Source organism: Nelumbo nucifera, chromosome 1, assembly GCF_055504915.1.
Source record: "Nelumbo nucifera cultivar China Antique chromosome 1, China Antique-T2T, whole genome shotgun sequence".
NCBI classification, from domain to species: domain Eukaryota; kingdom Viridiplantae; phylum Streptophyta; class Magnoliopsida; order Proteales; family Nelumbonaceae; genus Nelumbo; species Nelumbo nucifera.
This window is the reverse complement of record NC_142649.1, coordinates 205,047,975-205,075,325: the sequence shown is the minus strand read 5'-3', so window position 1 is coordinate 205,075,325 and position 27,351 is coordinate 205,047,975. Positions and strand designations below refer to the sequence as shown.

Here is a 27,351-nt window from a genome sequence, read left to right as displayed (position 1 = left end):
CATCTGATACGTAGCCCCTACCACCACAAAATAAAGGCTCACGTATTGGAGCCTTTTCGATACGCCCCTACAGGGGTGTTTCGGATCGGCAAGTGGTTCAGGGGGTAGACCGGTCTTAAACCGGCCCCTCTAAACCAGTTTCGAAAAAAAAAAGAAACATAAAAAACAGTACCAATACAGGCCGGTAGAACCTTGGTGTGAACTCTGATGCCACATCCCTCGTGCATTTTTCCTCTCAAATTTTGGCAATGGCTAAAAGCGAAAAGCTAGCTAAAGTTTATCAGGCCTGTAAAGCATCATTTCAAGTGTATTGATTACCATAAAAAAATGGTAGTACGTTGATTGCATCGATTCAAATCCATGATTAACAAAGAAAATTGGGTTTAGGGCAACAACAATAAATAAATGAGAAGGCAAATATGAGCAACGTTGTAATTATCGGAACAATCTTTTCAATTATTTTCTTTTACCATCTTTTTCCTTCTGTAAGTACAGTATTTTATGAAACAAGATACACGTAGAAGTATTGAGTCATCACTCTATCTATGTTCAGTCACAATGTGGACGCCTAACCATCTTAGTTTCATATTCATAGCCTGCCCCATTGAGTGCCACGGTAGCAAGTTGGCAGGACTTGAACCAGTTATTCCTACAACAAATGTAAATCCCAATAAAAGAAATAAAACTATGTTTACTATACCATATGGAGATACAGAATTTCTAATCATGATTATAAATAGCATGTATATATGCCTTACATTTCCATTGTGTGCCAATGCTAACCATTACCAGTAGGTGTTGTGTCACCTGGCTTATTTGTCTCTGCATGCATGAAAATACAGTCTAAGAATTATAATAATATATGGTATATAATGCTTGATTGATATAATTGAAATGTACTAATCAGGCAATTCGTGCCTTTTTACCTTTGCAGCCTCTCTATTGCCTAGTTTTAATTGGGTATACCACCTATTGCATGGTCTGTTCAGTGCCAAAACCATCCCAAGTTACAGATGTGCTGGGGTTCACAGAAAACTTTACAGGGTTGTTTACTACTGCACATTTTCTAATAGCCTCTTCAATTGCAAAAACTGCAATAGTGTAACTCTCTTGAGATATCGATCCCTCTATACCCAATTTAAGGGCTCGTTGACACAAATCATTACAGCGTTGTGCCCTAGATCCCAATTCCTCTGATCTTTGTCTTGTTCTATACCTGTTCTTTGCATCTCTAGTCCACCGTTCAAGAATATACGTGGATGGGATTTCAGTCAAAGCTGAAAATTGCAGAACAACCATTGCATGCCTACAAAGAAAGCCTTTATATTCAAATAAACGACATAGACAAGACACCTCCAACTTCGTTTTGTTCCATGTCACTGTGAACTCTTCTTGTGCTTCAAAGTCATGAACCCTGAAAATGATGTGGGTTCCATCTTCTTTCTCTTTTTTAGGATGGCATGCAACCGTTCCCAATACCTCTTCTTGGAATTTCCTGAATATTTTGTAGGTATAGATTGTAGACATTTGCTTTTCATAGGGTGAATGAGACTTCAAAGGAGGCATTTCATGCCATGTTTCAGAATCTGCTCCAGATTCCTTGTCATGCCTATCTTGTAGAATCACTTTACATTGCGTTAAAAACTCTTTCAAAGTGGTTTTCTGATGCACACAAGTATCAAAGAAAGAGATAATACTGTCAGATCGGTTGGTAGTAGATATCCCAACAGCAGAAGTACCCTTCATATAAACTGGTACCCAATGCTTACGATCATCATACAATGATCTAATCCAATCATCCTCCCTAAGTTGAAAGTAGTCAACCATTTTCCACCATGCAGTTTCAAATTCTTCCTCTGTCCATGACTTATAAGTGCATCTAGTAAACTCTTCCATGAAATTTTCATTTCTTTTTATTACGTGACTTAGTTTCTCATGTATATTCATCAATACATGCCACAAACAATATTGGTGGCATGCATATGGGAAGATCTCTGCAACAGATTCCTTCAAAGCCTTATCTTGATTAGTAACTATCATTCTTGGAGCTACTCCACCCATTGCTCTAAGCCATGTCTGCATCAACCAAACAAATGTTGATTCAGTGACATCTGCAAGTAAAGCACATCCAAGCAATATAGGCTCAAGGTGATTATTCACTCCAATAAAAGGAGCAAATGGCAAGTCATATCTTCTTTCAAGATATGTTGTATCAAAATAAACAACATCGCCAAAGCTGAAATAATCATGTCTTCCCTTAGCATCAACCCAGAAAACATTCCTCAGGCGCTGCTCATCATTCAAATCAACTACATAGAAGAAGTTGGGGTTTTCCTGTTGCATATGTATGAAATAATCAAGCAAAGCTTGTATATCATCTTGTTTTATAGCCAAACATGCTTTTATATCTATATGATTTCTGACATCTTTCTTTGGATAACAAACACTTTTGTCTCCATTGCACTCATTGGACATGGCATTACAGATATTACTAGTTTGTACTTGGCCAGCACATAAAAATTCTAAATGCTTCTTGCTAATAGCATTCATGCACCTGCGGCTTCGAAAATGATATGCTTGAGCTGGCAAAAGCTCATGGTTATGCTCTTTTATAAAGTTATGTACATACCACTTTCCATCCTGCCTTCTCTTCACATGCATGCTTGCTTTGCAATCTGTTTTATTAGTAGGTCGTGGATTAATGACTCCTTGCTTTGTATGCTTGGTTCCTTGTCTATAGCATGCAAAATTTGCATCAATAAATGTCCCAGTTCGTCTTGAACGACGAGTATTCCTTTTCTTGGCGGTGAATCCTAAGTAACTAGCATATTCTTCATAAAATGCATATGCTTCTTCATGTGACTCAAATTCCATTCCCTTATAAGGCTCAAAAACTGTATCCTCTTCTGTGAAAGCAAGATTGCTGGTCAGAAATCTGAAAACTGGTTCATCTTCTCCATGCACTTCTTCATCATTCACCGTATTTCCACCCACATTTGGCCTAGAGTCTTCTATTTCATGTTCATACATAGGCTCTTGAATATCTATTTGCATGGAGAAAATCTAAATCTCTCCACTCAGAGATTCCTTTGCCCTGTGGAAAAAAAAAACACGGAACTTATAAATAGAGCAATTATTCATAAATAACCCACCCCACCCCACCAAAAAAAAAATGAAACAAAAAAGAAGCTTATGAAGAGTGATATATGGTGGATTAACAATTTCTATACTCAACAATACAGAGGTGGACAGAAAAATACTAGCCAACTAGAATCAGAATGCATCATCCCACGGTAAATTGCAAATCATACTCCTCTACAAACAAAGAGGATACATTCATACATTCATACATACATGAACAGCAAAAGATGAATTACATTCATTGGGATTTCAGACACTTCCCACCCTACATTTAATTCTTCAAAGTAAATTTTTTTCTAATTTATAAATTCTAAAGCTTATTTGTTATCTTTTCTTTTAGTAATATAAAGCTGTGGAGCTGAATTTATTATAAATTAGTGCTACAGTGGGTGTGGGGCGGGAGATGCACATGCACCATATAACCCTAAACTAGTTATTCTCAAAGCTTTGACACTGAAAGTGAAACTCTATACATATATGAGTAATTAAAGTACTGAGGAATACATCCAAATTACAAGAAACCATCTAGGGCATATATTTTGTAATCTTATTTTTAATTTTTGTTTTCAAGTAAGCGAATTGAATTCAAAGGAAGCTAACCTTAAATCTTCTTCTCCTTCAGACTCCGAACCAGTTTTTTTTTCCTCTCTCTCTCTCTCTTAGTGGCTGATACTGACACTGCGTAGATCACAGCGTTATCTTTCTCAACAAATCTAGGTCAATTGGAGGATTTAGATCCCTAGAACGAAGGGAGAAAAACAATATTTGATGAAAATTAATAAATTTCGACAGGAGCAGACCTCGACCTCGAGAAGTTGGCTCCGGCGCCGGTCACGGAATCGTGCGTTTCTGCGGTAGCGCGGGTGATATGGCAGGCCTGATCGACGCTCGCGTTCGAGAAACAAGAGATAACGCCCATCAACATATTTGCCATCGATTATTGAAGGAATTACCAAAGCGAACAAGTAGTGGAGAACGGGGAGGGCAGTTTTGTCCTTCAGAATAATCTGGGATTCAGAACCCTAATTTCTCTTGGAACGCGCATCTAATGCGGTTTGCGATGGCATTACCCTACTCGACCTTTTAACGACATGAACTAAAGTGCGCGATAGCATTGCCTAACGTGCGTGCGTGACCGGGCAAGGTGATCACTTTTAGCCGTTGAATTGGAATAACTAATAGTTAACGCTTTCCCCTTGGTATGAGATGGGGAATTGAGGATGCGGTTGCAAATGGATCGAATGATCCGATCAGATACTATTTGGTCGAATTCGGATCACTTCTGTTCGGATCCTCCGATCGGATGCGATAAGAAATTGGACTGGATTCAGATAAGTCTTTATCCGATCCAAGATATATTAATATATATATGTTATTTATTTATACTATATTTTTGTAAAGTTGTTATATTATTTATTTTTTATAAAAAAACATGTATATATTAATATATATGATGGAAATAATTTAAAAAATGCTTGTATTTTTTGCTCTTCTTCGTTTAAATTGGTATATTTTAATTTCTTTTAATAATTTATTAATTTTTAAAGAAAAACAAATCGAATCGGATCATATCCAAAGATCCGATTTATTATCGGATTCAAATTCAAATCGTTGCCTATCAAATCCAATCGAATCTTTGAATTAGATCTCCTATAAAACAATGTCAGATCAAATTTGGATATATCCCGATTCAAATCCAATCCAATCCATTTACATCCCTACAACTTATGCGGATTGGATTGGGCTGGGCTAAGGCTCAACCTAGGCCCAACCCTAAGAAACCTATCATGTCAATAGCTAAACAATACAGCCACCACCCAACTTCTTTCCTAAAGCCTTTGATTTCATCACTTAGACTGTTTATAAATAAAATATTTCTGTGATTCAAACAGCCATACAAGCTACTCTTTCTCCTCTTCAACAATTACATCTAAACTCTCCATCTCTGCAGTTATACAGCATATGTCCTTTTATCTAGGTTTTGCAGATCATTCCATAATCATACATTTTCAAAAAATTATAATATATACTTAATTTGTGTTTGGATGGGCTTTAGGATGTGTGCTTTTAAAACCCAAAAGCATAAAGTCCCAATTTCAGGCTTTGTGCTTTGGGATTTAAAAGCATATGGTTAAAGAAGCCTGCTAGTAAGTTCATAATAAGTAATTGATAAGTTCCTTGATCTTAATGACATCAAATCAATTACCTGCTTGAAAGATTCAGAATTTGGGATGCAACAAAAACTTCTTAAACATTTAATGGAATGCAGGGCTATTCCAAGATAATTTATCATTGATTTTTCAGTTTTTTTAGGTAGAGAGAGAGAGATTGATCCTTTGTTCATCTACTGTGACTTGCAGGGCAGACTGGCTCTGATCCTGTATAGGTGAAACCGTGGAAGGACTGCGTTAGTTGTCCTAGAGACGAACATTGAAGGCCAGCTGGTTTTGTTTCTCAAACCAGAAAGTCCAGTAATTCAACAGCATGCTTTTGGTTTTCAGTTTTGGAAAAATCATATAATAAGAACATGTTTTCCATGTTTTTGTATTAAGAACTATTTTGTTTTCAAACCAGCTGGTTTTGTTTTGTTTCTGGAATTCACAACAAGAAAAATAATTCACATTAAAGAACACCCCCTTAGCAACCTGTTGCTGTTGCAAATGTTCTTTTGGCTCAGTTTGGAAGGAGTGCAAATACAAATATGTACAGCGCAAAGCCTTATATTTTGTATTTCTAAATCTGCATTTACACTGTATATATTTGTATTTGTACTCTTCCCAACCTTTGGCTCAATTTGAAAAAAGTACAAATACAGATTTTTAGAGTGCAAAACCTTGTATTTTGTATTATTTTGTATATATTTACACTGTACATATTTGTATTTGTACCCTTCCAAACTGAGCCTTTGCAAATAGACCCTTTTAACAGTTCTATCTGCTCTACAGCCTACATGGTAAGTATTCTACGGTATACAGGCGACTTCAGCATCACTTGGATAAAATTTTGCATTTTACAGGGTCTTGAGGTGAGACTTTGTTTTTAAAATAGACACCCAATCCGGGTTGTTCGATGGTTTGATGAGCCTTGTACATGACCTTTGGATATTTATAGACGGTAGGTAGTTCAGATGGTTAATGTTTTCTTCATGGTTTTTAAAACTGACCCAGAGACCGAACCGCTCAGGGGTCCGGTTACCGGGTCGAACGGTCCGACCATTCAACCTGTTCTGACAAAAAAAAAAATAAATAAATAAAAACGGTCAAAACCGTTCAAACGGTTAACCACCCAGGTCAGCGGTTGGCTGACCAAAATCAACGGTTTTGGAGAAAACCAAAACTGGTCACCTGACTGGTTCCCGGTTTTTCCAGTCCGACTGTTCAGTCCGGTTTTGAAAACCATGGTTTTCTTAAATGTTTTGCTTTAAAAAAAGCATGATACAGGCAGTAAAAGAATACCAGTTTTTTTATTTTTTATTTTTTTTAATTATACACTTAATTTCAGAACATTACGCTGAAAGGTGAACAAGTAACTTTCCCTTCACATCTTAAAGCATTTCTCTCTCCAATTTTAAAGAAATGAAAAGAGATAATAATGTAGTAATTTTGTAGAATTACAACCTTTTTTATAGAATTAGAATTTGGATGCTGGATCAACTACTGGTCATTGCTGAAACATATACATTTCTTGCTTAATCAATCAAAAGTAACATTTGCGGATCTTGCAGTTTGATTAGATGGGTGCTTTGATAAACTTTTTCCAAACTTGGGTCTAAGTGAGTGAAAAGAAGTGAGTCCACCCTCCTGACCATGCAACAGTTGCCTCCATACAGACACCTTGCAAATTTTTGAGGCCACAAGATCGAATTTGTGCACCAGATATAATTTTACCATCTTTCTTTGCCACACCATAGAGATCCTGAATTAAAAAGAAATAGTTCAGTGTAATAAAAGATAAAAACTACAAAAAAAAAAACAAAAATGACAGAAAACATATTTGAAAGTTCAATTGTCAAAGGAACAAAACTACCTTGCGCAAATCAAAGATGGTAGCAGTAGCAGCTATGGTAGATTGACAAAAAATAAAACAGGAAGTAGTATGGCAATCCATCCTATGGCCTGCAAAACATGATTTCATGTTAGTCAGAGAATCTTAAGAAATAATTTGGTTGCTGACTTCCTCCAGATGTTCAGTCAGCATCAAATGCACATGGGTGTAACATTGGATGCAGAAGGGATTTGTAAAGTTGCAAACCATGAAGCCTACTATGGAACTAGTTGAACAAGTAGCAACAGAGAACTGGTAAAGCAGTACAATTACATCCAGAAAAGCTGATTATGAATAATTACGCAGGGTGATTTACCAAACAAAAATTGCACATGGTGGTGCAGTCATTTAGCAAAGAATCAAATGCATAACATTCATTTCAAGGGAAGGGAGATGTGTGTGTTGATAACCAAGACAATGGGTCTTTGCGATTCCCATGTAAAGGGTGTTCTCATTTTTATCATACTCAACTGAATGGCAAGTATGCTAATTCTGTAGTCATAGGCCATTTCATTACCTTTATGCATTTCCTTTGTTTGGAAAGAATCCTAAGACCTGAGAGCTGAGATGAAACTAACTTCACTGCTCTTATGTTGTAATGATTGGATTCATAATAATAGTAAACATAAGGGCAAATGGGCAATAACCTGTTTACAGTTGATATGGGCATGCAGATTGTTCAGGAAAGAAAGAAGGAATTTACATAAACTTTAGATGACCTATCCTATTTCTGGGTAAAAAAAAAATAATGAACTTAAATTGACTTTAAAATAATTAGTTATTCATTGGAGCATGCAACTGGGACCAATAATTCTCTCGACAACTTTTGGAAAATTTGATAAGATAAATAAACTTCCTTAGAAAATAAGGTACGTAAAAATGAATTGCTTATCCACATAAGCATGGGGTCAATTCCCATGAATCTCATTATTTAGACACCTAAGCTGAAGTTTTTCAGTCCTCCCAGATTTTCAAGCTAGCGAAGGCAATCAAGTACTATTTGAACAAGCCACTAGGTTATAACTCCTAATATTAATGTGATTATGCAAGGTACTTTGTCATCAGTCATTACCAGCTGGGAAATTGCGAATACAATCACATAACAATCACATCAACCAAGAAATCCAGCTACGTATGAAACATAACCTGGAAAGAACACTCGAAAGAGACAATTATACAGCCATAAGTACATAATATTACTTCCTACGTCAAACAGTTTCCTAGAAAAGACATACAACAGTGGTCTAACAATGTTTAAATCAAAATAATTTTTCCCTAGAAAATGGAGATTGATACCTCTAAATCCAGAGAGAATAGCAGAAGTTGTCATGAAATTCTACAATGCAGTTCTCCAAATAGATACCAATCCAGTGGACAATAGTTGGGAGCACTTCACTATTCATAGAGATTCAGTTCTGCAAGATAAGTTAAATGACTATGAGAATACTTAAATTTTGAGTTTTGCTATATATATGGCCAAATCTAATCATGACAGCAAATGAAGATATTCTACCATTACTGGGTAAACAAGAAAATGGTTTAGACCAATTACTTGAAGGAGATATCATTCCATTCAGTAAAAAACCTAGAAGTGGGCAATATTTCTGGAGAGTTGAAACCAAGCACCACTAAAGTGGTTTGTTTATAAGTTCCAATAAATTAGTTTTTAAAGTTTAGACCCATAGGATCTTCCAAATCAAGGTTAAATAGATTTCAACCCTTTAAATAAAACACAGTTCTATTAAAAAGGGCTTATTATTTGATAACGAAAATTAGTTTTCAACAGAATATTCAAATGATACAAACTTATGGTACCAAGCTTCAAAACACCATAAAATCACAAACCTGTAATCTTCTACACTTCTTTATGTAAATTGCATGACAAGTTGACAATTATTATATACAATACTGTCCTCTAATTCTTTTAAATATGAATTTCTAGTGTTTGTTTGTTATTTGACTTGTACAAAAATGTTATTATAGCAAATTCTAAGCATAGCCTCATTATTGTTCTTTTAGCAATGCATGAAGCATATTCACGTAAATTTCTTTACAATATTTATGCATGTTTTGACCTTTAGTCAGAGTTCCAAACTTCAACTGGGAAGCCAAAACTTTTACTAAAGTTTAACTCAAACTCAGCCTTCTAACAATCAAAATAAATGCATAAATTAAACAAATAAACTTGACCTTAAAGTTTTAATAATTTCTATCATATTTGAAATATTTTTAAAGTCTCATTTCAATCCTTGATTGCAGCCAGCACATCCTGATAAAGTAGTATGATAAAAAGATGCGACAGAAAACACAACTAAAAAAAAAAGATTATGAACAGAAAAGTCTGGACAACTTGGACCAAAATATCAAATTATTATTCTGAACTGTACTATAAGAAAGAAAAAGGATAACCATGAATTGAAGGGACCATGAGTTTGAGAAAGGCAAAAACAAGTTGGGCAGTTCAGAGATGCTTATAATAAATAGTAAGTTACAAGGTTACCCACTCAAGAATAAATTGAGACAAATAGATAAAAAAGGGCAACTCAACATACTGATTGTACGAAAAAATGATGTACAAAAGAATATGTGCCTTAGACCCCATAGGCAAGAAGGTCAATCTCTAGTGCTTAACCATGCTTTCTTCTTTACATTTTTTCCATTTAACAGTCTATCCCCCATGGGGCATTCCCCAAAATAGCTGAGGTCTTTCTGCTATTTGTTTGGCACTTTGGCTAGTGCATCAGCCAGCCAAGTGAACTGTTTCATTTCGCTAGATCAATTTTTATTGAATATATAATATACAAGGGTTTTGAGAAGATAAAAAAAAGAAGGATAAAAGAGTTCTGTTATTTTTTCAAAACTCTCTCCCTCCCTTTCACATTAAATAGAGCCCCTTGATCTTTTTCTCTCTATATCATATTTTTATTAGTATAGAATCATATCCTTCTTTTGTTCGCTAGATCAATTTTTATTGAATATATAATATACAAGGGTTTTGAGAAGATAAAAAAAAGAAGGATAAAAGAGTTCTGTTATTTTTTCAAAACTCTCTCCCTCCCTTTCACATTAAATAGAGCCCCTTGATCTTTTTCTCTCTATATCATATTTTTATTAGTATAGAATCATATCCTTCTTTTGTTGATAATTGAACATGAAATTTTTTTTTCAGGTAATTTGACATGAAATTGCTCTATTAAATATTATATTATTGCCTTATGTTTGAAGTACTAAAACTAGTATATTTAAAATGTTAGTCTTTTAGATATGATGATTTGCCATGTTCTTGAGAGGAAAATTAAAGTTACTTTTTAATCAGTAAAGAAAATTTAATGTCATTAGTAAAGACATCGTTACTTCTCAATTTATATACATGCTAATTGGTATATATAAGTTATAACTAAGGAAATGACCTAGAATTTAGTTTTTTTTTTTTTTGTAAAGTTCTATTGCTTAGGTGATGCCTAGACACCCACCTACGCGACTAGGCATTTCACCATTGCCTAGAATCACCAATATGCCTTAACAACTATGTACAACTTGTTCAAAGCTTCTTTCTACTTCCTCAAATAGAGTGAAGATTATGTGGAGGTGCACTATGGTGGATGTTCTTTGAATTGAATAGGAAGAGAGGAATAAAAAATATTCAATGGGAAGACATGAACCAAGGAAACAATCATTGAAAGCATTTCTGTTAATATAGTGCACTGGGAGAAAATTCTGGAGATTTTTACCCCCTTTACCTCAGATAATATTCTCAGAGGATTGCAGTGGATGACATCCCCAGCTATGGATAGATCCACAGTTTTATTGCAATGGCAGACTCCAACTGAAGACCAAGTTAAATTGAATTTTGACGGTTGTGGCTTCAGCAGTCCTGGGCTCTCAGGCATAGATAGGGCATTTAGAGATGGTCATGGGACTATATTGTCATATTTGATTGTAGCTTATTATTCTTCTCAAATTAATTAAGTTCAAGGTTACCAATAAAAAAAATATATAATATCTGACATATGGTAAGGCTGTAGTGGCTAAATATATTTAGCCAATATATTTAGGCTAAAACCAAGAAAAAGCAAGCACTTCAGGGTCATTTGGTAACTGATGTGGAATTGTGGATGAACTGAATGACTTATTCCTCTAAAATAATCAGACAAGAAAATATTTAGGGGTATAATAATCAATTCAACATGCTATCAGCCATTAAGGAGCTTACAACCTACTTATCCACTAAAAGACAAAGCAATAAATCATTCAGTTCAGCCATTTTAGCAGTTACCAAACGACCTATCAGTCCACCTTGTGTCTTTTGATTGAAATTATTTCTAAGTGTAAAGTTATGGTTAACAAGGAATTCTTTCAGTTTTCTTTGAGAGATAGTTATCAAGGCCATTTACAATTATATATGCATCAGGTGTATATAGATGGAACCTTTGCTCCCACCATGGTAACATTCTCATAAGAAAACCAGCAAGGAGATACTGAACAGAGAGTAAAATAGGCAGGGAATTTGCAGGAAAAAACAGCACCTTATAAAAGCAAATGTTTTATAAACAGGATACTCATGAAGCCAGAACCCATGTGGGGTAGAGAAACAATTTGCCTGCAAAAAAACATAAGCCAGAACACATGTAAATCAAATATCTAGGAAATAGTCCATGGAACATAGATTATAGAAATGTAATAAGAAACATACTTGCTCGAGTGATATAACCTAAGATTTGAGGCAGGTCTGAGTACAAGAAAGTGCCACTTAAAAAATAGGGCAACCTTGCAAGGAATTATTTTGCGGAAGTTTGCTTTAAGCTCAAGATTAATGACTATTTCTGCTGCTACCTGAGGAACCAACTAATATCAGGATGAAATAATGTCATGATTCAAGTTCTTGATTTTTGGGTCCTATTGACATTAGCAACATGGATCCAAAATAATGCCATGATTCCAATAGATGGGCAAAATTTTCTTCAAAGATCCTTACTCAAGCTTCAAAGGCTCACTTGTAAAATGTATTGGCTTAATATGCTCTGGAAGCATACCCCGTTTGGTGATACCCTCTGATATTAGAGTAGCTTCTCTTGAAAATCCTGAACTACATAAACCATTAACCAATGTGGTATACGTAATTTCATCCAACATAATACCTCTTTGGGACATCTGATCACATAGTTTGAAAGCCTCTTCTATTTTTCCTCCTTTGATGAATCCATATGTCAATGTATTGAATGTGACAATATCTGGGACAATACCATTCCCCACCATTGTCCCTAGAAGCTCAGCTGCTTGTTGCATGTCACCCAGTTTACAATACCCATTAATCATGACAGTGTAAGTAAACTTATTTGGAGCTATTCTATATGCAATCATTTCCTGCAAAATGTTGCTAGCTCTGTCCATCTTGCCTAACTTACAATACCCATCAATCAATGCAGTGTAACAGAAGACCTCTGGTATCAAGCCTTCTCCTCTCATCTCATCAAGAAGGTCCTTAGATTCCTCAACATGGCCAACTTTGCACATTCCATGTATTAATGAATAGTACGTCCTAACAGTTGGTGTAATACCATTACTCTTCATTTCATCACGAAGCTTAATGGCCTCCAGAATCTCTCCAATTCTACAATACCCCCCAATTAGGGTATTATATACAATAGAATTCAGCTCCAAGTTTTGGTTGACCAACTCATTGAAGAGAATTTTCCCCTCTTCAACTCTCTTAGCTTTGCAAAATCCATCTATCATGATGCTGTACATCGAAAGATCAGGAACCGAGCCATCTCTTTTGCACTCATCCCAAAGACCAATAGCTTCATCCATTTTACCCATATCACATAGTCCTTGTAGCAGTGCACTATAAGTGAAAACATCGGGTTTAAATCCTTGCTTAATCATGCCTTCTTTCAACTTAAACCCTTCTTCCAACTTCCCCTCCTTGCAACATCCTGAGATCAGTGTGTTGTATGTGATCTTATCCAGTGCTAGTCCCCTCTCAAGCATCTCCTTGAGAAGTCTAACTGCTTTCTGCAAATTACCACTTTCACAGAGTCCATGAATTAGAGAATTTGAGGTTATTGTATTGGCTGCAAACCCTTTCTCCAATAACATAAACCAAACATCAACTGCCTCAGAATGTTTCCCCACTTTACAAAGCCGACCAACCAGATTTGTCAGAACCCCATCATTGGGCCTTAAATTCCTCCAAACCATCTCTCTCAAGAGCTGAATTGCAGTATCCAACCTAGATCGAAGACAAAGCCATTGGATAATTGAATTAAAGGCAAAAGGATTTAGGGAAACCCCTGCCGATAACATCTCCTCCAAAAGACACTCAGCCTGCTCCATCTTACCAACCTTGCATAAGCCTTTAATAAGTGAATTGTAGGTGACTGAATTTGGATAAATCCCCTTGGACACCATCACATCCCTCATTCTTGAAGCTTCACTAAAATTTCCCATTTTGCAGTACCCATCAATCATCGTGTTATAAACAACCTCATTTGGGGCAACCCCTCTGTCTGACATTTCCCTTAAGGCACGGTTTGCATCCTCAACCCTCTCAGATTTCATCAGACCATTTATAAGAATGCTATAAGTTTGAAGACTAGGATTCAGACCATTCTTAAGCATTTTCTCCTTGAACCTAAAAGCCTCATCTAAATTTCCTTTCTTCAAAAGCCCATCGATAACGGTATTATAAATCACTACGTTGGGAGATATTCCCGATTCCTCCATTTTAAAAAACAACCCGATTGATTCTTCAATTTTCCCACCCTTGCAAAACGCATTAATTGCAATTCCATATGAGTAAACATCAAAGGAGAGACCTCTGTACAGAATCCCAAAAACTTCATAACTCCTCTCGAGCTCATTCACCTTCACAAGCGAGTCCAAAAGGAAATTGGACGTCTTCAAAGACAGAAATAGGCCATGACTCGTCAATAATTGAAACACATCAAAAGCAAGCTCCAATCCCAAATTCTTGAACTGGGTGCAGTAAACATGAACTAATAAATCAAATGTTGAAACTGCTGAATTTGAATCTATAACTGCCTGGGCAATCTCAAGATGCCTGTCATTTGGTTTCTCAAACAGAGCAGGTACATTGCCATCGATTAAGCGGATCAAAAGCAAGCGAGCGGGAAAAATGAGATTGGACCCAACAAGTAGATTGATGAGAATGCAATAAGATCTAACCGTGAAACGGAAACCAACCGACTGGGATGCGAATGTGAAGAAATTTAATGCTGTTTTTGGGTTAGTCGAGGACCGGAGCTCGAAGAAGATGTGATCGAAATGGTGAGGTGATATATGAGACAGGGCTTCTCTGCATTTGGAGGTGTCGAGAGACTTGCTCGAAAGGATTGAAGTTACCTTATTTAGAAAGTGCTGATCGTATGGTGGCGGTGGAGTTGGAGCTGGTGGTTGTTTTGGGTGCTGTTCATGCTGCTGCTGAGCAGTGGAGGTGGCGCAGGATGAGCAGCGGATGAAGGAAAACACGAGAGGCGTATGTTTGGTTTCAACGGAAGTAGCAATTCTTCTCAAATCCATATATTAGAGAGAGATAGAGATAGAGATAGAGAGAGAGAGAGAAAGAGATCCGGTTATTTGTTTTCAATTGTTAACAGAGGAGGGTTTCGGTGGAGGTGGCGGCGATGGCGCCATGAGGGTTGAGTCTCTCTGGTCAATCGAGATTCGAGAGGAGTTGGAACTTGGAAGCGGCCACGCAGAGAGAGAGAGGAGGGGAGTCCCACACAGATTCTGCCCACGTCTACCCACGTAACATCGCAGCTACATGAAAACATCTCATCCTCTGGTATTATACAGCGGAGATATTCCCAATTCACGGGGTACTGTATTATAAGTAGACGTGAACAGAATTCTTGTGGGCAGGTGATCCGGAGTCGGGGGAGGGGTCTCTAACCCCTTCCGCAAACGGGCATGACGGGAAGTGATTGGAGCATGGAGAGAGTTTCAGGTTCAAACCTCAATTTACAATAGGATGAACCGGTGGGCCCTGGTGAAACCACATGCACATCCGATCCGTCCACTCTTTCCCGATTCGATATAATTCAACTACATGTTCGGGGTCTCATATTTAGTAACCTGGATTTTTAGAACGACCCCACCCGAAAAAAAGTTGAATTAGGTTGAATCATGAATCAATTCGCTGATTCAATTGTCAGGTCTAATTGTGACTATTTATATATGTTAGAAGATTTTACTTCTTAATTTTTTAGATTTTTTTTTAAAATTGATTTATTTTTCAAATTTAAGAAGCCCTAAAATACATGAAACGTGTTAGTAATCATTACAGGGCATATTGCTGGGTCGAGGCAGCCAACAATCGACCCGAATCCAATTAACGCAGGTCTATGTCAGGTCAAAATGCTACGTTCATGCTGATCCTGTAAGGTTTGGCACTTGACTGTACTATTGATTAAGGCTTAGTTTGGAAGGAGTACAAATACAAATATATAGAGTGTAAAACCTTATATTTTGTATATATTTATACAATATATATTTGTATTTGTACTCCTTCCAAACTAAGCCTTAGGCTCCCTTTTGTATAAATACATAGAGTGCAAAACCTTAGGCTTTGTATATATTTGTACAAATATGTAGAGTGCAAAAAAATTCTATTGAAGCCATATGCTTTATTGAAACCATATGCTATTGAGCAAACATTGAAGCCATATGCTATTGAGCAAATATTCCAATTACATCTCCACCAGAGGAATTCCAATAAAGAAACTCCAAAAATTCTATTTCTATCGAACCCATATGCTTTATTCATCTTATCTGAAATCTTTTAAAAGAAAGCAGGCTATCCAGATCTGTCAATCTTGAATTGTCGGTCCGAGGTGGTCCAAAGGTCTCCCAGAAGCGAAGAGTTTCATCTGTCTCAGCGGAAACCACAGTTAGTCCATCTGGGCTCTGCATAGACAAATAAGGAGCTTGAATGAGCTACACATCTGAGTTCATTGGAACTACCCTATTCTTAAAGGCTTATTCTGCTTTTGCTATGTAGAGATTTTTGTTCTCTAACCTGTGCAAGGTGCAGGACCCTAGACTCATGGCGTGGTGATGCTCCAATTTTTGACAAGGAGGGGTACTTCCACAAGCATAGCTTAGTTTGATCATGCTGGTGCAGGCTGAACCCATGGCCGCTCAAGATCTCATTGTGATGCCGATTCCACTGCAACCCACATACCTGTATGTGTATCATAAGAATGAAAACTTACTGACCATGAAGCACAAGAAACAAAGTATTAGGATCCCATCTTAGGTGGATTTTATCCAAGCAGATTTTCTGCATTGACAGACAACTACTGTTCTGTTCACAGTCTTATAGTTTGCAGGATCATTTGCTAAATGATAGACAGACAATTCCCACTGGGGGACTAATCCTACTATAACCTGATAAGAGCTCACAGAAAGAACCAAAACTAAAAGAAACACAAATGCATCACGATAGTAGAACTTACTTGCGCTTTGGTATCTATACTGTTAAGGCACTTCCCTGTCTGTGAATTCCATATTTTAATACACCGATCATTTGTACCACCTCCGGATGCCAGTATATTGAACTCATATGGACTCCATGCGAAGGCCTTGACCGCTGAATGGTGTTCCGTGAAACGATGCAAGAAACTGGATGATCTCATGTTGGAAGCTTCCCATATGTGGATGATATTGTCATTGCCCCCACTTGCCAATAGATTTCCCCTGCTTGACCATTTCAGACCACACACTTCTTCATTGTGTGCTCTTATGCAGGAAGTCAGATTCCTCCTTGATCTCACTGACAATGAGAGAGAGAGAGAGAGAGAGAGAGAGAGAGATTCTGTTGGTAATTTTATGAAATGGTGGAGTAAATGGAAATGAATATGTCTAAATGTGAGTACCATCATGATTGATGATATATCTGTCACGGCTCCCTGATGTTAGAAGGTGGCCATTCCAGGCAAGGATTCCAACTCTGTTCTCATGGCCTTCAAGTCTTCGCACCTGAATTGAAAAACAGTGAGAGTAGTTAAAAGAACCAAACAGAGATTGGAAGAAGCTCCTTCTGGTACTTAGGGGTCGGTACATGTACATAATATGTCCAATAGGTCCATTTTTACACTCAGGAAGTATATGGATTTAATCTCCTATTGTCTACAAACCCACAAAAAGTAAATTAAACCAATCTTACCAAGCTAGGGATAGAGAGAAAGAAAGAACTTACTAGTTGGGATGTTTCAGCATCCCAGAGCTGAAGCTCAGAGCAGGAGAGTCCAACTGCTAACATTTTAGCATTCTGAGACCATGCAACACTTGTGGGATAATCATCTTCACCATCTACTGACATCAGTTTCCGAGCCTTTCTGCTTTCAGCATTCCAGAGATATAATTCTGATCCCAAGGCTACAGCAAGAATATTGTTCTGCCCCCAGTCCATGATATTAAGGTAGTAATCATCTTTGAGCCTTGGTGCATCCAGGATCTTTGATTCTGACTGCACAGACCCACATATCGTGAACTAAAAGAATTAAAAAGGGGTAAAACAACAAAGCTTCAATTATTCTTTTTAAAATCTATCTAGATGGTTTCAGAAAACGGGAATCAATTGAGAGTTTGAGACTATCAGAAATCACTGTCCAGGAGTCGAATTATTTTCAAACACATTCCCCACTCATGAGATAACAAGCACCATAATCCCAAAGTTATACTGAGTATACAACTTCTCTGTTTTTCCTCGAAACGAACCAAAAAATAGAAGGCCAAAAATTTAGAAGTTTTCATGAAGAGTAATCGGCAACAAGGAAGAAATGTGAGATCGGCACCTTGGGAAACTGCCGAAATTGCTTGGCATTCTCCAACGACTCCAGCTTCTCCTGCTGCGTACTATCTGTTGTACAAAGGGATCTTCTACAGGTTTTTGGGCTTCCTCTGAAAACCAGCATCCGAAAAGGCTTCCCTTCAGAATCTAATGTCAGATTCTCCTCCACCCTTTTCCGGTACAAATCCTGTCTCGAACAATAACAAACGTTCTTGTTTAGTAACTTGAAGAAAACAGGAAACCCTTCTGCCAAATTCAAGTGAAAGAGATTAAAAGGACATTGAACTTTGAATTGGCGGGTGAATCGAGCATCGAGCCACTGCTTTCTTTTGTAGTGCTTGTCAACAGGCTGCGGACATGATCAAGATCCATCAAACTTCTGTTTGGTATGAAACGATCACCCTTGAAAAACAGAGGTCAGAGAGAAACCTATTACTGTGTCGTCAAAAACAGAAAAACCGGAAATACAAGAATTCAAGAAAAATATCAAATAAACGAAAATACTGAGTGCTGAGACTTTTTGCACTGAAAGAACTGCAGAGATGTGAAGAAAGAAGGAAAAGCTTGATACCGGAAAGTCATATTTCATGGGACTACTCAGAAGCCGACGCGGAGAATACCAATCCAACTCTAACCTCCACATTGCACGGTTTCGTTGCTTGATCGGCTAATCACAAAACCAACTGAAGCGATGAAGTTGGATCTTTTCTTTAAATGCTACAACGAGAAAAATGCACCCACCATGAACAGATTTCCTGTTCAGATGGTCTTTCTCCCGCCAAAGTTCTCATTTGCAACGGAAAACGACCGTTTGTCACTGTTTTCCCATGTCTAAACGTTGTCCCGATACGCCGGTACGGTAATAAGGGTATAAGACGAGTCTCTTCCGCACAACCGACGCATCGATTAATATCAACGGAACATCTTTCCTTTATTTATTTATTTATTTATTTTCTGATGAAATATAAATAGCTCCCCTGAGGTTTTTGATGATCATAAAAGCCTCCCTTGTAACTATGTTAACTTCGGTGGAGGTTTCAACAATTTACCTCAAATATAATTTGATCCTTAAATTATAGTTGTTTGTGATAACCAAGTAAGTATCAAGAAGCAAAATAATTAGCTCCAAAGAAAATGTGGTAATATATAGCAGTATTATACACTAAAATCATCATGAAAACCTTCCCCAAATAGCTGCCCATTATCAAAAGAAAGATAAAATTTTGGAGGACATGGAGAGCTTTTGGCATAAAAAACCTAGGCTGTTATGGCTAGCTCGGGGAGATAATAATACCAAGTGTTTTCATAGCAAGTGTGATCACCATATAAAAGAAAACTTGCATCGACTAGATCAAATATTCTTGTATAACTTGGGTGTTGGACCACAAGGGCATTGCCTCAACCTTTATTAGCTACTTTAAGGATTTGTTTGCGAGTCCCTATGACCCTAAAGTTTAGGATGTCTCCACGTTGTTATAGTCGGTCATCACTGATAAGGACAATCCTAGTCTTATGGCTATCCCCCTCAACTGAGGAGGTGAGAGGAGTTGTGTTTAACATGGGCGCTTTAAAAGTCCCAAGGTTAGATGGGATGCCCACTTTGATTTATTAAGAGTTTTGGGGCCTTATGAGCTCTCACTTAGTTTACTTCTTGTAAGAATATAAATTCTTAGGAGATTAAGATTATAGGCCTATTAGTTTCTGCAATGTGATTTATAAGAGTCGGACGACCTTTATTCCTAGTCGGAAGTTGTTGGATAATGTGATTGTAACTCATGTGATTTACCACTTAATGAGAAAAAGTCAGGGTTAGGAGCATGACTTTAAAGTTGGACATGATTAAAGCCTATGATAGATTGGATTGGTTGTGTTTAATTGTTGTATTGAAGGCTCCCGGGTTTGCTGAAGACTGGTGTTAGATGATCTATCAATGCATAATTGTTTCCTTTCCGGTCTTGGTTAATAGTACAACAAAAGGGCATTTTACCTCATCTCGGGGTATTCTCCAGGGGTCCCCTTTCCCCTTATTTATTTGTTCTGACTATGGAAAGTCTTTCTAGGGTCTTGTTTAAGACAGAAGAGGAAAGTATAATTCAAGGTATTTCTATAGCTAGAGGGACTCCTTCAATTTTTCATTTGTTCTTTACGGATGATATTATTCTATTTTTGAGAGCACATAGGGATGAATTAAATAACCTTAAGGAGGTCCTGAATCAATACCAACAATTGTCTAGACAAATGATCAATTGTGGTCATCTTGAGTAAGACCATCCACCCTAGGTACTAGCATATGATTAAGTGTCAATTGAAAATGGGCTTTGGATACCAAGTCCAAATATATTGGCATTCCTTTATTGTAAAATAAATAGAAGTACTAGTCTCTTTCCTTCATATTGGATAACTTAAAGGTCAAAATGTCTTGTTGGAAAGTCTTGGCACTATCATGGTAGGTTGGCAAACCTTAGTTCAGTTTGTCCTATAGGTTGCCTTTATCCACTGCATGGAGGTGGCCCAATTTCCCTAAAAGACCCTGTTGGGTTTAGAAAGGACCCAATAGGATTTTTGGTGGCCCAATAAAGCAAGTCGAGGAAGGTTCAGATGGTGCTCTTGGGACCGACTGTGTGCCCCTAAACTACAAGGTGAGTTTGGACATATAGATCAATGAAAGTAATCAATAAGGTCATATTGTAACAACTTGCTTGGAGGTTTCTCACTAAAAACCACAATTGGTGGAAAAAATTATGGCAAACTAAATATTTAAAGGATGGGCAACTATTTCCCTTTAGAATCAAAAGGGCAACTTCTGTTTTTTTTTTTGGAAATTTGTAAGGCAGATCCTTAAGGAGGTGGGGTTCCTAATCTCTCCTTCTTTGCAAGCTTTAATTTCCCTGACCCCTGATCATGGACAATGATGGGTTTTTAGGGTTTTCTCAACCATTGGTAAGGGAGCTTCAGTCCTATAAGGTCTCCAATTTGATAGGAGCGGATAGGTTATGGAACAGACCCCCTATCCTCGGCATATTCCAGGAAGAATTAGTGAAACTCCCATTTGCCCAATGGACCTTGAGACTTAGTGGATTTGGACAGAAGGGCGTAACGGGCTATTCTCTCCCGAACAATATTACCGGCTTGACTGTAGTGCTCTTAGGAGCCCAATGAATTCATCTTCGGATTTGTTATAAATGGGTTTGGAAGTTAAAGATTCTAGGGCATTTCAAGCTAGATCTTTGCCGAGCTTTAGCTGATTTGATCCTAGTTAAGGAAAAACTAGGCTTAAGAAGGGAGGATGGTGTTGTGTGTCTTGTGTCAAATCAAGTTGAGTGGGGGGACCATCTCTTTGTCAATGTCCTTTGGCTGAGGCTATTTGGTTTGGATCACATTGCGCCCCCAACTTCTAGGACCTTATGGATTGCTCCTTGGTTTGGATTTTTCAGCTTATTAGTTCCTTATCGAGCAAACAAACTCTCTCTGAGATCATCTTCTGGACAACTATTACAATTTTCTATATTTGGTTTGTTAGGAATTATTGGTTTTTAACGGGAAAAGGATAGGAGTGTTGTGGGTCTTGAATAGAGTTGGTACAATTTACCAGTTAATCTCTACTACTTGGAATGAAATATAACCCCCATATCATGGCAACTCTGGGTTGGGAGTTTGTTACTCCCTTGGATACTCAATGTGTGTGTATGTGTTTTATTTTTTTATGATGGAGGATTAGCTAACTTGCCTATCAACAATTTTGACGTTGTGTACAATGATAGATTTGCTTACTATGTAGGTTCAGTTGGAGGATCATTTGAAGCTCAATGGATTGTGGAAGAAGCAAAGCTTATGGCCATCTTTAAAGCTCAATAGCTTAAACTTTGCATATGGATTGATCCCTTGGGGGCTAATCATATCTCTCTCTAAATCCAGGCTTTGAAGTCTATATTTCATGATTTATGGTTTTGCATATATTAATAGATAGTTGAATGCCCTTGCGCATAGTATTGCGTACTATACTAAACATACATAGGACAATTTTTTTTTGTTTGGTCACCAACTTACTTGGCTGCCAAATGTTATGAACTTGACCTCTTTTGACGGGTAAAATTACATTTTTTATCTATAAAAAAACTAAAAACATTATCATAGTTTTCAAAACCGGATCGGACTGGACGGTCGGATAAAAAAAATGGAACCTCCAAACCTGCTTTTTCCCCCAAAATCGTTGATTTTGGTCAGCAAACCGCTGAACTGGTTGGTTAATCGTTCGAACGGTTTTGACCATTTTGAAACTTTTTTTAATTTCTTTTTATTTTTTTGTTAGAACGGGATGGCCATTCGGGTCGAATGGTCAGACCGTTCGAACTGATAACCAGACCCCTGACCGGTTCGGTTTTAAAAACCATGCAAAGGCTGGCAAGAGGAACCATGATCTTGATATGAGAGGGAGGTCTTTTATGGTTAGACAAACACATAGTATAGGGATGGCAATTTTCCCCATCCCCGATAGGTACCCGACTACATGGGGTTGGGGATGGGGATTGCTTTGGCGGGGCAGGGACGAGGACGAGGATGGGGACGGGGATTAATAGGGATCCCCGACTGAGATCGAGGTTGGGAATGGGGAATGAGGCCCCTGCCCTGCACCGACCCCGATTATATATATATTAAATATTATTCGTATTAAATATGTACTGCTATATATATGATATTATTTCTATTATATATATCAAAATATATTTAAAATATTCTTTATATTTTAAAATTTTTATTTATTTTAAAAATTTACTGCCAACTAAAAAAGTTCGGAGATTTGGGTCCTCGTTGGGGATTGGGGATAGAGGACAATATTTACCCCTGACAATAGGGTCGAGGTCGGGGACAGGGACAAGGAATATGATCCCCGCCTCAAACCCACCCCATTGACATTCCTAAGATAGTATGGAATTTGGTGATACCATTTGTCTTTATTTTTGAAAATTCAAATAATTAATAGGGTAAAAGAGACTTTTTGATGATTATGTTAGGGTTAACTTTGACAAGGGAAGTGATCTTAGTCTAATTTGAAAAGAGCTGAGAGGTTTCAACATTTAGGCCTCGTTCACTTTTTGGTAAGTGTGTTTACCTATGTTCTTTTATTTCTTAGGTAAATAAGATAATGACCGTTTTAGCCATGAAAAAATCATTATTAAAATGAGCAATTTTGTCCCATCCATGTATTGACAACTTTTCTCCTAAGTTTTAAAGTTACTTACCCACCTATGTAAGTGATAACCAATGAAAATATTTTTTTTCCATAGACCCTATATAAATATAAAAAAATAGAACCAATTTTCCCCATTTCAAAATCTAAAAATACGAACTGGCCCTTAGGAGAAACGTCAAGGAAGGTTTACATGTTTTACCTACCTACAAGTCAGTGAATTACAATAAGCTGAAGTTTTGCCTACCCTATTAACCCTACTATGGCTTGTATGGGCTTTAGGTATCATTCTTCCTAGATTGATAGCCCACAATTGCTGAAAAAATAAAACATTCCAGCCTGGCCAATAGTGGGTTGGGATCGCCTATACCCATTGTTGTCACTTAGTTACCAAGTGTCATTCATTTCCCATTCCCAACCATTTTCCTTCCAACCAAAAGCATAACCTAAAGGATAATCTTCAAGGACAGTGCAAAAACTATTATAGACCTCCCATTGGTGGGCTCACAGCTTCGCAAACTAAAAGCACTATTGTTAATTGTAGTGATATACTTGGAATTAGACTAGATTTATCAATGAACTTTACTTATCGTGACAATAACGGTGCAATGCATTTTATAGCTAGACATGCTTTAAAATGTTCTAGGTTGGTCATTTGTTTCTCTTCCTTTCCATGCCTTTTCTTAAAAGTTAAAACCAAACAAACCTAAAGGGTAGTGCAAAAACTATAGTAGACCTTCTATTGGTGGGCCTACAACTTGGCAAATCAAAATCACTATTGTTGATTATAGTGATATACTTGGAGCTCGATCAAATTTATGGTGAATTTTACTCAACGTGACAATAATAGTGTAACATATTTTATAGCTAGACATGCTTTTGAATGTTATGGGTAATGGTGGATTCGAGCCAATATGAGCTGAAATACCTAGCTATTTGAAATGTTAGGCTCGAGCTTGAAACTTGAACTCAAATTTGGCTTGGCTCAAAAGCTCATAAGTTTGAGCTTGTTTCGGCTTGAATTTGACTATGAGCCAAGCTTGGTATAAAAAAATTAAAATTAATCATATAAAAAAATATTTTTTTAATTTTGCATATACAAAATTAAGAATTACAAAAAATATTTATTATCATACATATAAAAATAAAAAATTTATATATAATATTTATGACTTTTTACAATAAAAATAACAAGGTTTACTCAATTGGCAAATTCAGTTAACTTTACAAATTAATGTTGAATTACGTTAGTGGGAAAAAATATTTTTTTAGGACAAAATAATCCCTACATTGTGACTTTTGTCTTGCTCGTTATCCTGCCTTTCTATTTGTGAATTACTCATTCACAGGTGCGCACCGAATTTTAAAATGTGTCTCTTCAAATTCAAATTTAATTTTTAAATAAATTGTTTTCTTTTTTCGTGTCTCTTCTTCCTCCTTGTGCCTCTTCGAACAGGTGCACTGTTCTGAAGAGGCTCTTGTCTGAAAGGACACATCTGTGTCCATTCGGGTCTGAGACCAATCTATAAAAGGGTGATGGTCGACCCAGTCTACACACACACACACACCATTTTTCGACATTCTTGTTTTCTCTGAGAAATCTAAGCATCAATCTTCAGTGGTTCACGGAGGTCTGGTAAGCGAGTGCACGCCTACCAGTGGCCTATGGGCTGTTTTATCTTGGCGACTGGTTTGCGATCACCCGGCAGCACCATAGGGGGAAAATACGGTTTTAAGGAGAGTGACCAAGTGACACGACTCAGCCTTCCATCTTCCTGCAATTCCCAGTTTCGAGTTCCTGCAACAACTTCACACCACTGCAACTTCTGTTTGGAAAGCGATTATCGATAAGTTCCATCTGCTCTCTTTACTGCTTTTACAACATTCTTAAAACCGTATTTATGGAACCTATCTCTGCTAGCCCCTTCATGAGTATACCTGTTCATAGGCCGGGTCGGGCCGGGCTTTGACTCTTTATTAACAGAAAAATGTTAGGCCCGAGCCCGAGCCTGGCCCGACCAACGGGCCTACAACTTGGGCCTGAGCCCGGCCCTGATAAAAGCCCGAAGCCCGAGTCCGAGCCCGAAGCCCGACCTAATAAAAGAAATTCAAAATTTTCCCTATTCAAATGGACATTTTCTATTTTAATTTAGATGTTTTTTTCCCCTATTTAAATGAACATGGGCCTATAAGTGAATCAACAACATTCTCAAATCAAAAAATTTATTCAAATGGACATCACATAAGGTTTTTACTTAGGTTTAACTATAGGTCGGGCCGGGTTTACTTAGGTTTAACTATAGGTCGGGCCGGACCGGGCTATTTTGGCAAAGCTCGAGCCCGGCTCGAATTTTATGCGGGTCGGGCTTTTTGGCCCAAGGTTAAGCCCGCAGGCCAAAAAGCCTGTTTAAGCCCATCTGGGGGTCGGGTCGGGCCGGGCCGGCCCGTCAAGCCACCCGGCCCATGAATAGGTTTATCATGAGGAACCAGATACTGTTAACAGTTCCTGATTTCTCTAAAATTGAACCCTTCAATGGAACCAACTACAAGCGTTGGAGACAACGCCTGTTGTTTGCCTTAGAACAATTAGGGGTAGCTTTCGCTTTGACTAAACCGAACCCATTAAACATGGAAGAACCATCCCGTTCTGTTGTTGCAAAACATTGGACTACAGTCGACCACCTCTACACCAACCATATCCTAAATTACTTCTCCAATGAACTGTACAATGTTTGTTCTTCCTATAATTATGCTTATGAAATCTGAAATGCATTGGACACTAAGTATGCTCTAGAAAATGCTGGAAATAAAAAATATGTAATTGTCAACTTCCTGCACTTCACCATGAAAGAAGACATGGACGTGTCTACCCAAATAGATGAGTTCCAGGTTCTTGTGGGGGAACTGGCAAAGGAAGGCATGGTACTGCCAGATGAATTCATTGTTGGTTCTCTCATAAAGAAACTGCCATATACATGGAATGATTTCAAGACCAGTATGAAGCATAAGAGAAATGACACTACTTTGGACCAAGTAGTGGTCCGAATTAAGATAGAAGAAAAGAACAGAAAGAAAGATGATGACCAGTTTTCCAAAACCAATCTGGTGGAGGAAAAGACTACAAAATTCAAAAAGAACATGAATGTGAAAAATGATCAAAAATTCAAGAAACAACAAAAGAAAGGAAACTGCTATATATGTGGCAAACCCGAACATTACAAGAATGACTGCCGGTACCGAAAGAAGAAGGACTTTGGGAAACCGAAAGTCAATCTGACTGAGGATGCTATCACAGTAGTGGTAACTGAGGTAAACTTAGTTGATAAGCCGAAGGAGTGGGTACTGGACATTGTTGCTATCAAGCACATATGTGGGGACTGCAATTCCTTCTATGAGTATACAACTCTGTTTGAAGGAGAGCAAGTCTTCATGGGAAACTCACAAACTTCGAAGGTCATTGGCAAAGGAAAGGTGCTCCTGAAACTAACTTCAGGAAAAATCCTAATGCTGAATGATGTACTGCATGTGCCGGAGATCCGACGAAACTTGGTATCGGGAGCACTCCTCAACAAAGTATGACTAAAACTCACATTTGAAGCAGACAAGGCCGTGTTGACTAAAAATAATGTATTTATTGAAAAATGATACAATGTAAGAGGGTTTTGTACTGAATGTTTTTTATATTATTATGAATAAAACCGCTTCTTCTGCTTATATTGTTGAATCTTTTAATATTTGGCATGTTAGAATAGGACATCGTAGTGATCCTTATTTAAAATGTTTATATAAATTAGGAGTTTTAAATGTTCCTATTAATTTTACAAATGAAAAATGTTAAGTATGTGTAGAAACAAAATTTACTAAGAAACCTCATAAAAGTATATAAAGAGAAACTGAATTGTTACATTTTATACACAGTGATCTAGGAGACCTTAAATGTCATGAAGCTAGAGGAGGAAAAAGATACTATATAACTTTTACAGATGACTTCTCTAGATACCAGTTAAGAAAAAAACTGAAGTAGAAATAAAAAGACTTAACTGAAGTAGAAAATCGGTTAAGAAAGAAAATAAAAAGACTTAGAACAGATAGAGGAACTGAGTAAGTATGATGGACAAGCCATTAGAAAATTTTTTGAAGAAAATAGAATCATACATGAAAC

At 37.3% G+C, this 27,351-nt stretch overlaps 2 protein-coding genes and 1 pseudogene across 12 annotated transcripts; all 3 read right to left on the bottom strand.

Annotated features, from left to right (window-relative positions):
- Positions 1 to 437: 437 nt before the first annotated feature.
- On the bottom strand, positions 438 to 4,204 carry LOC104609866 (protein FAR-RED IMPAIRED RESPONSE 1 pseudogene; annotated as a pseudogene). Of its 8 annotated transcripts, XR_737339.3 has the most exons (4): positions 3,742 to 4,204; positions 927 to 3,094; positions 759 to 822; positions 438 to 649 (listed from the first exon to the last, which is right to left on the bottom strand). The product of XR_737339.3 is annotated as a protein FAR-RED IMPAIRED RESPONSE 1 pseudogene, transcript variant X3 (transcript). The 8 variants fall into 8 exon arrangements; XR_737338.3 differs by having other exon boundaries at positions 759 to 3,094; XR_016080968.1 differs by having other exon boundaries at positions 438 to 822.
- A 2,436-nt stretch (positions 4,205 to 6,640) lies between these two features.
- Positions 6,641 to 15,120, bottom strand: LOC104609865 (uncharacterized). 2 transcript variants are annotated; one of them, XM_088895920.1, is made up of 6 exons: positions 11,879 to 15,120; positions 11,712 to 11,785; positions 8,482 to 8,600; positions 8,258 to 8,331; positions 7,168 to 7,256; positions 6,641 to 7,056 (listed from the first exon to the last, which is right to left on the bottom strand). In XM_088895920.1, exon 1 carries the CDS (start codon positions 14,725 to 14,727, stop codon positions 12,157 to 12,159), a length of 2,571 nt encoding a protein of 856 aa, XP_088752046.1. In that variant the 5' UTR covers positions 14,728 to 15,120; the 3' UTR covers positions 6,641 to 7,056; positions 7,168 to 7,256; positions 8,258 to 8,331; positions 8,482 to 8,600; positions 11,712 to 11,785; positions 11,879 to 12,156. The 2 variants fall into 2 exon arrangements, with proteins under 2 accessions (XP_088752046.1, XP_010274574.1); XM_010276272.3 differs by lacking the exon at positions 8,258 to 8,331 and having other exon boundaries at positions 6,642 to 7,056.
- Positions 15,121 to 15,754: 634 nt separating this feature from the next.
- On the bottom strand, positions 15,755 to 18,841 carry LOC104609864 (cell division cycle 20.2, cofactor of APC complex-like). 2 transcript variants are annotated; one of them, XM_010276269.3, is made up of 8 exons: positions 18,573 to 18,841; positions 18,281 to 18,403; positions 18,006 to 18,188; positions 17,408 to 17,677; positions 17,085 to 17,187; positions 16,665 to 16,981; positions 16,226 to 16,390; positions 15,755 to 16,113 (listed from the first exon to the last, which is right to left on the bottom strand). In XM_010276269.3, exons 1-8 carry the CDS (start codon positions 18,642 to 18,644, stop codon positions 15,970 to 15,972), a joined length of 1,377 nt encoding a protein of 458 aa, XP_010274571.1. In that variant the 5' UTR covers positions 18,645 to 18,841; the 3' UTR covers positions 15,755 to 15,969. The 2 variants fall into 2 exon arrangements, with proteins under 2 accessions (XP_010274571.1, XP_010274573.1); XM_010276271.2 differs by lacking the exon at positions 18,573 to 18,841 and having other exon boundaries at positions 18,288 to 18,402.
- Positions 18,842 to 27,351: the final 8,510 nt, after the last annotated feature.

What these genes read in the sequence shown, in the direction of transcription:
- LOC104609865 (XM_088895920.1), bottom strand. Translation starts at nt 14,727, where the DNA reads ATGGATTTGAGAAGAATTGCTACTTCCGTTGAAACCAAACATACGCCT.
- LOC104609864 (XM_010276269.3), bottom strand. Translation starts at nt 18,644, where the DNA reads ATGTGGAGGTTAGAGTTGGATTGGTATTCTCCGCGTCGGCTTCTGAGT. An exon ending in CCGCCAATTCAAAGTTCAAT is followed by an intron (nt 18,189 to 18,280) that starts GTCCTTTTAATC and finishes TGTTCGAGACAG; the next exon opens with GATTTGTACCGGAAAAGGGT. An exon ending in ATGCTGAAACATCCCAACTA is followed by an intron (nt 17,188 to 17,407) that starts GTAAGTTCTTTC and finishes TTTTCAATTCAG; the next exon opens with GTGCGAAGACTTGAAGGCCA.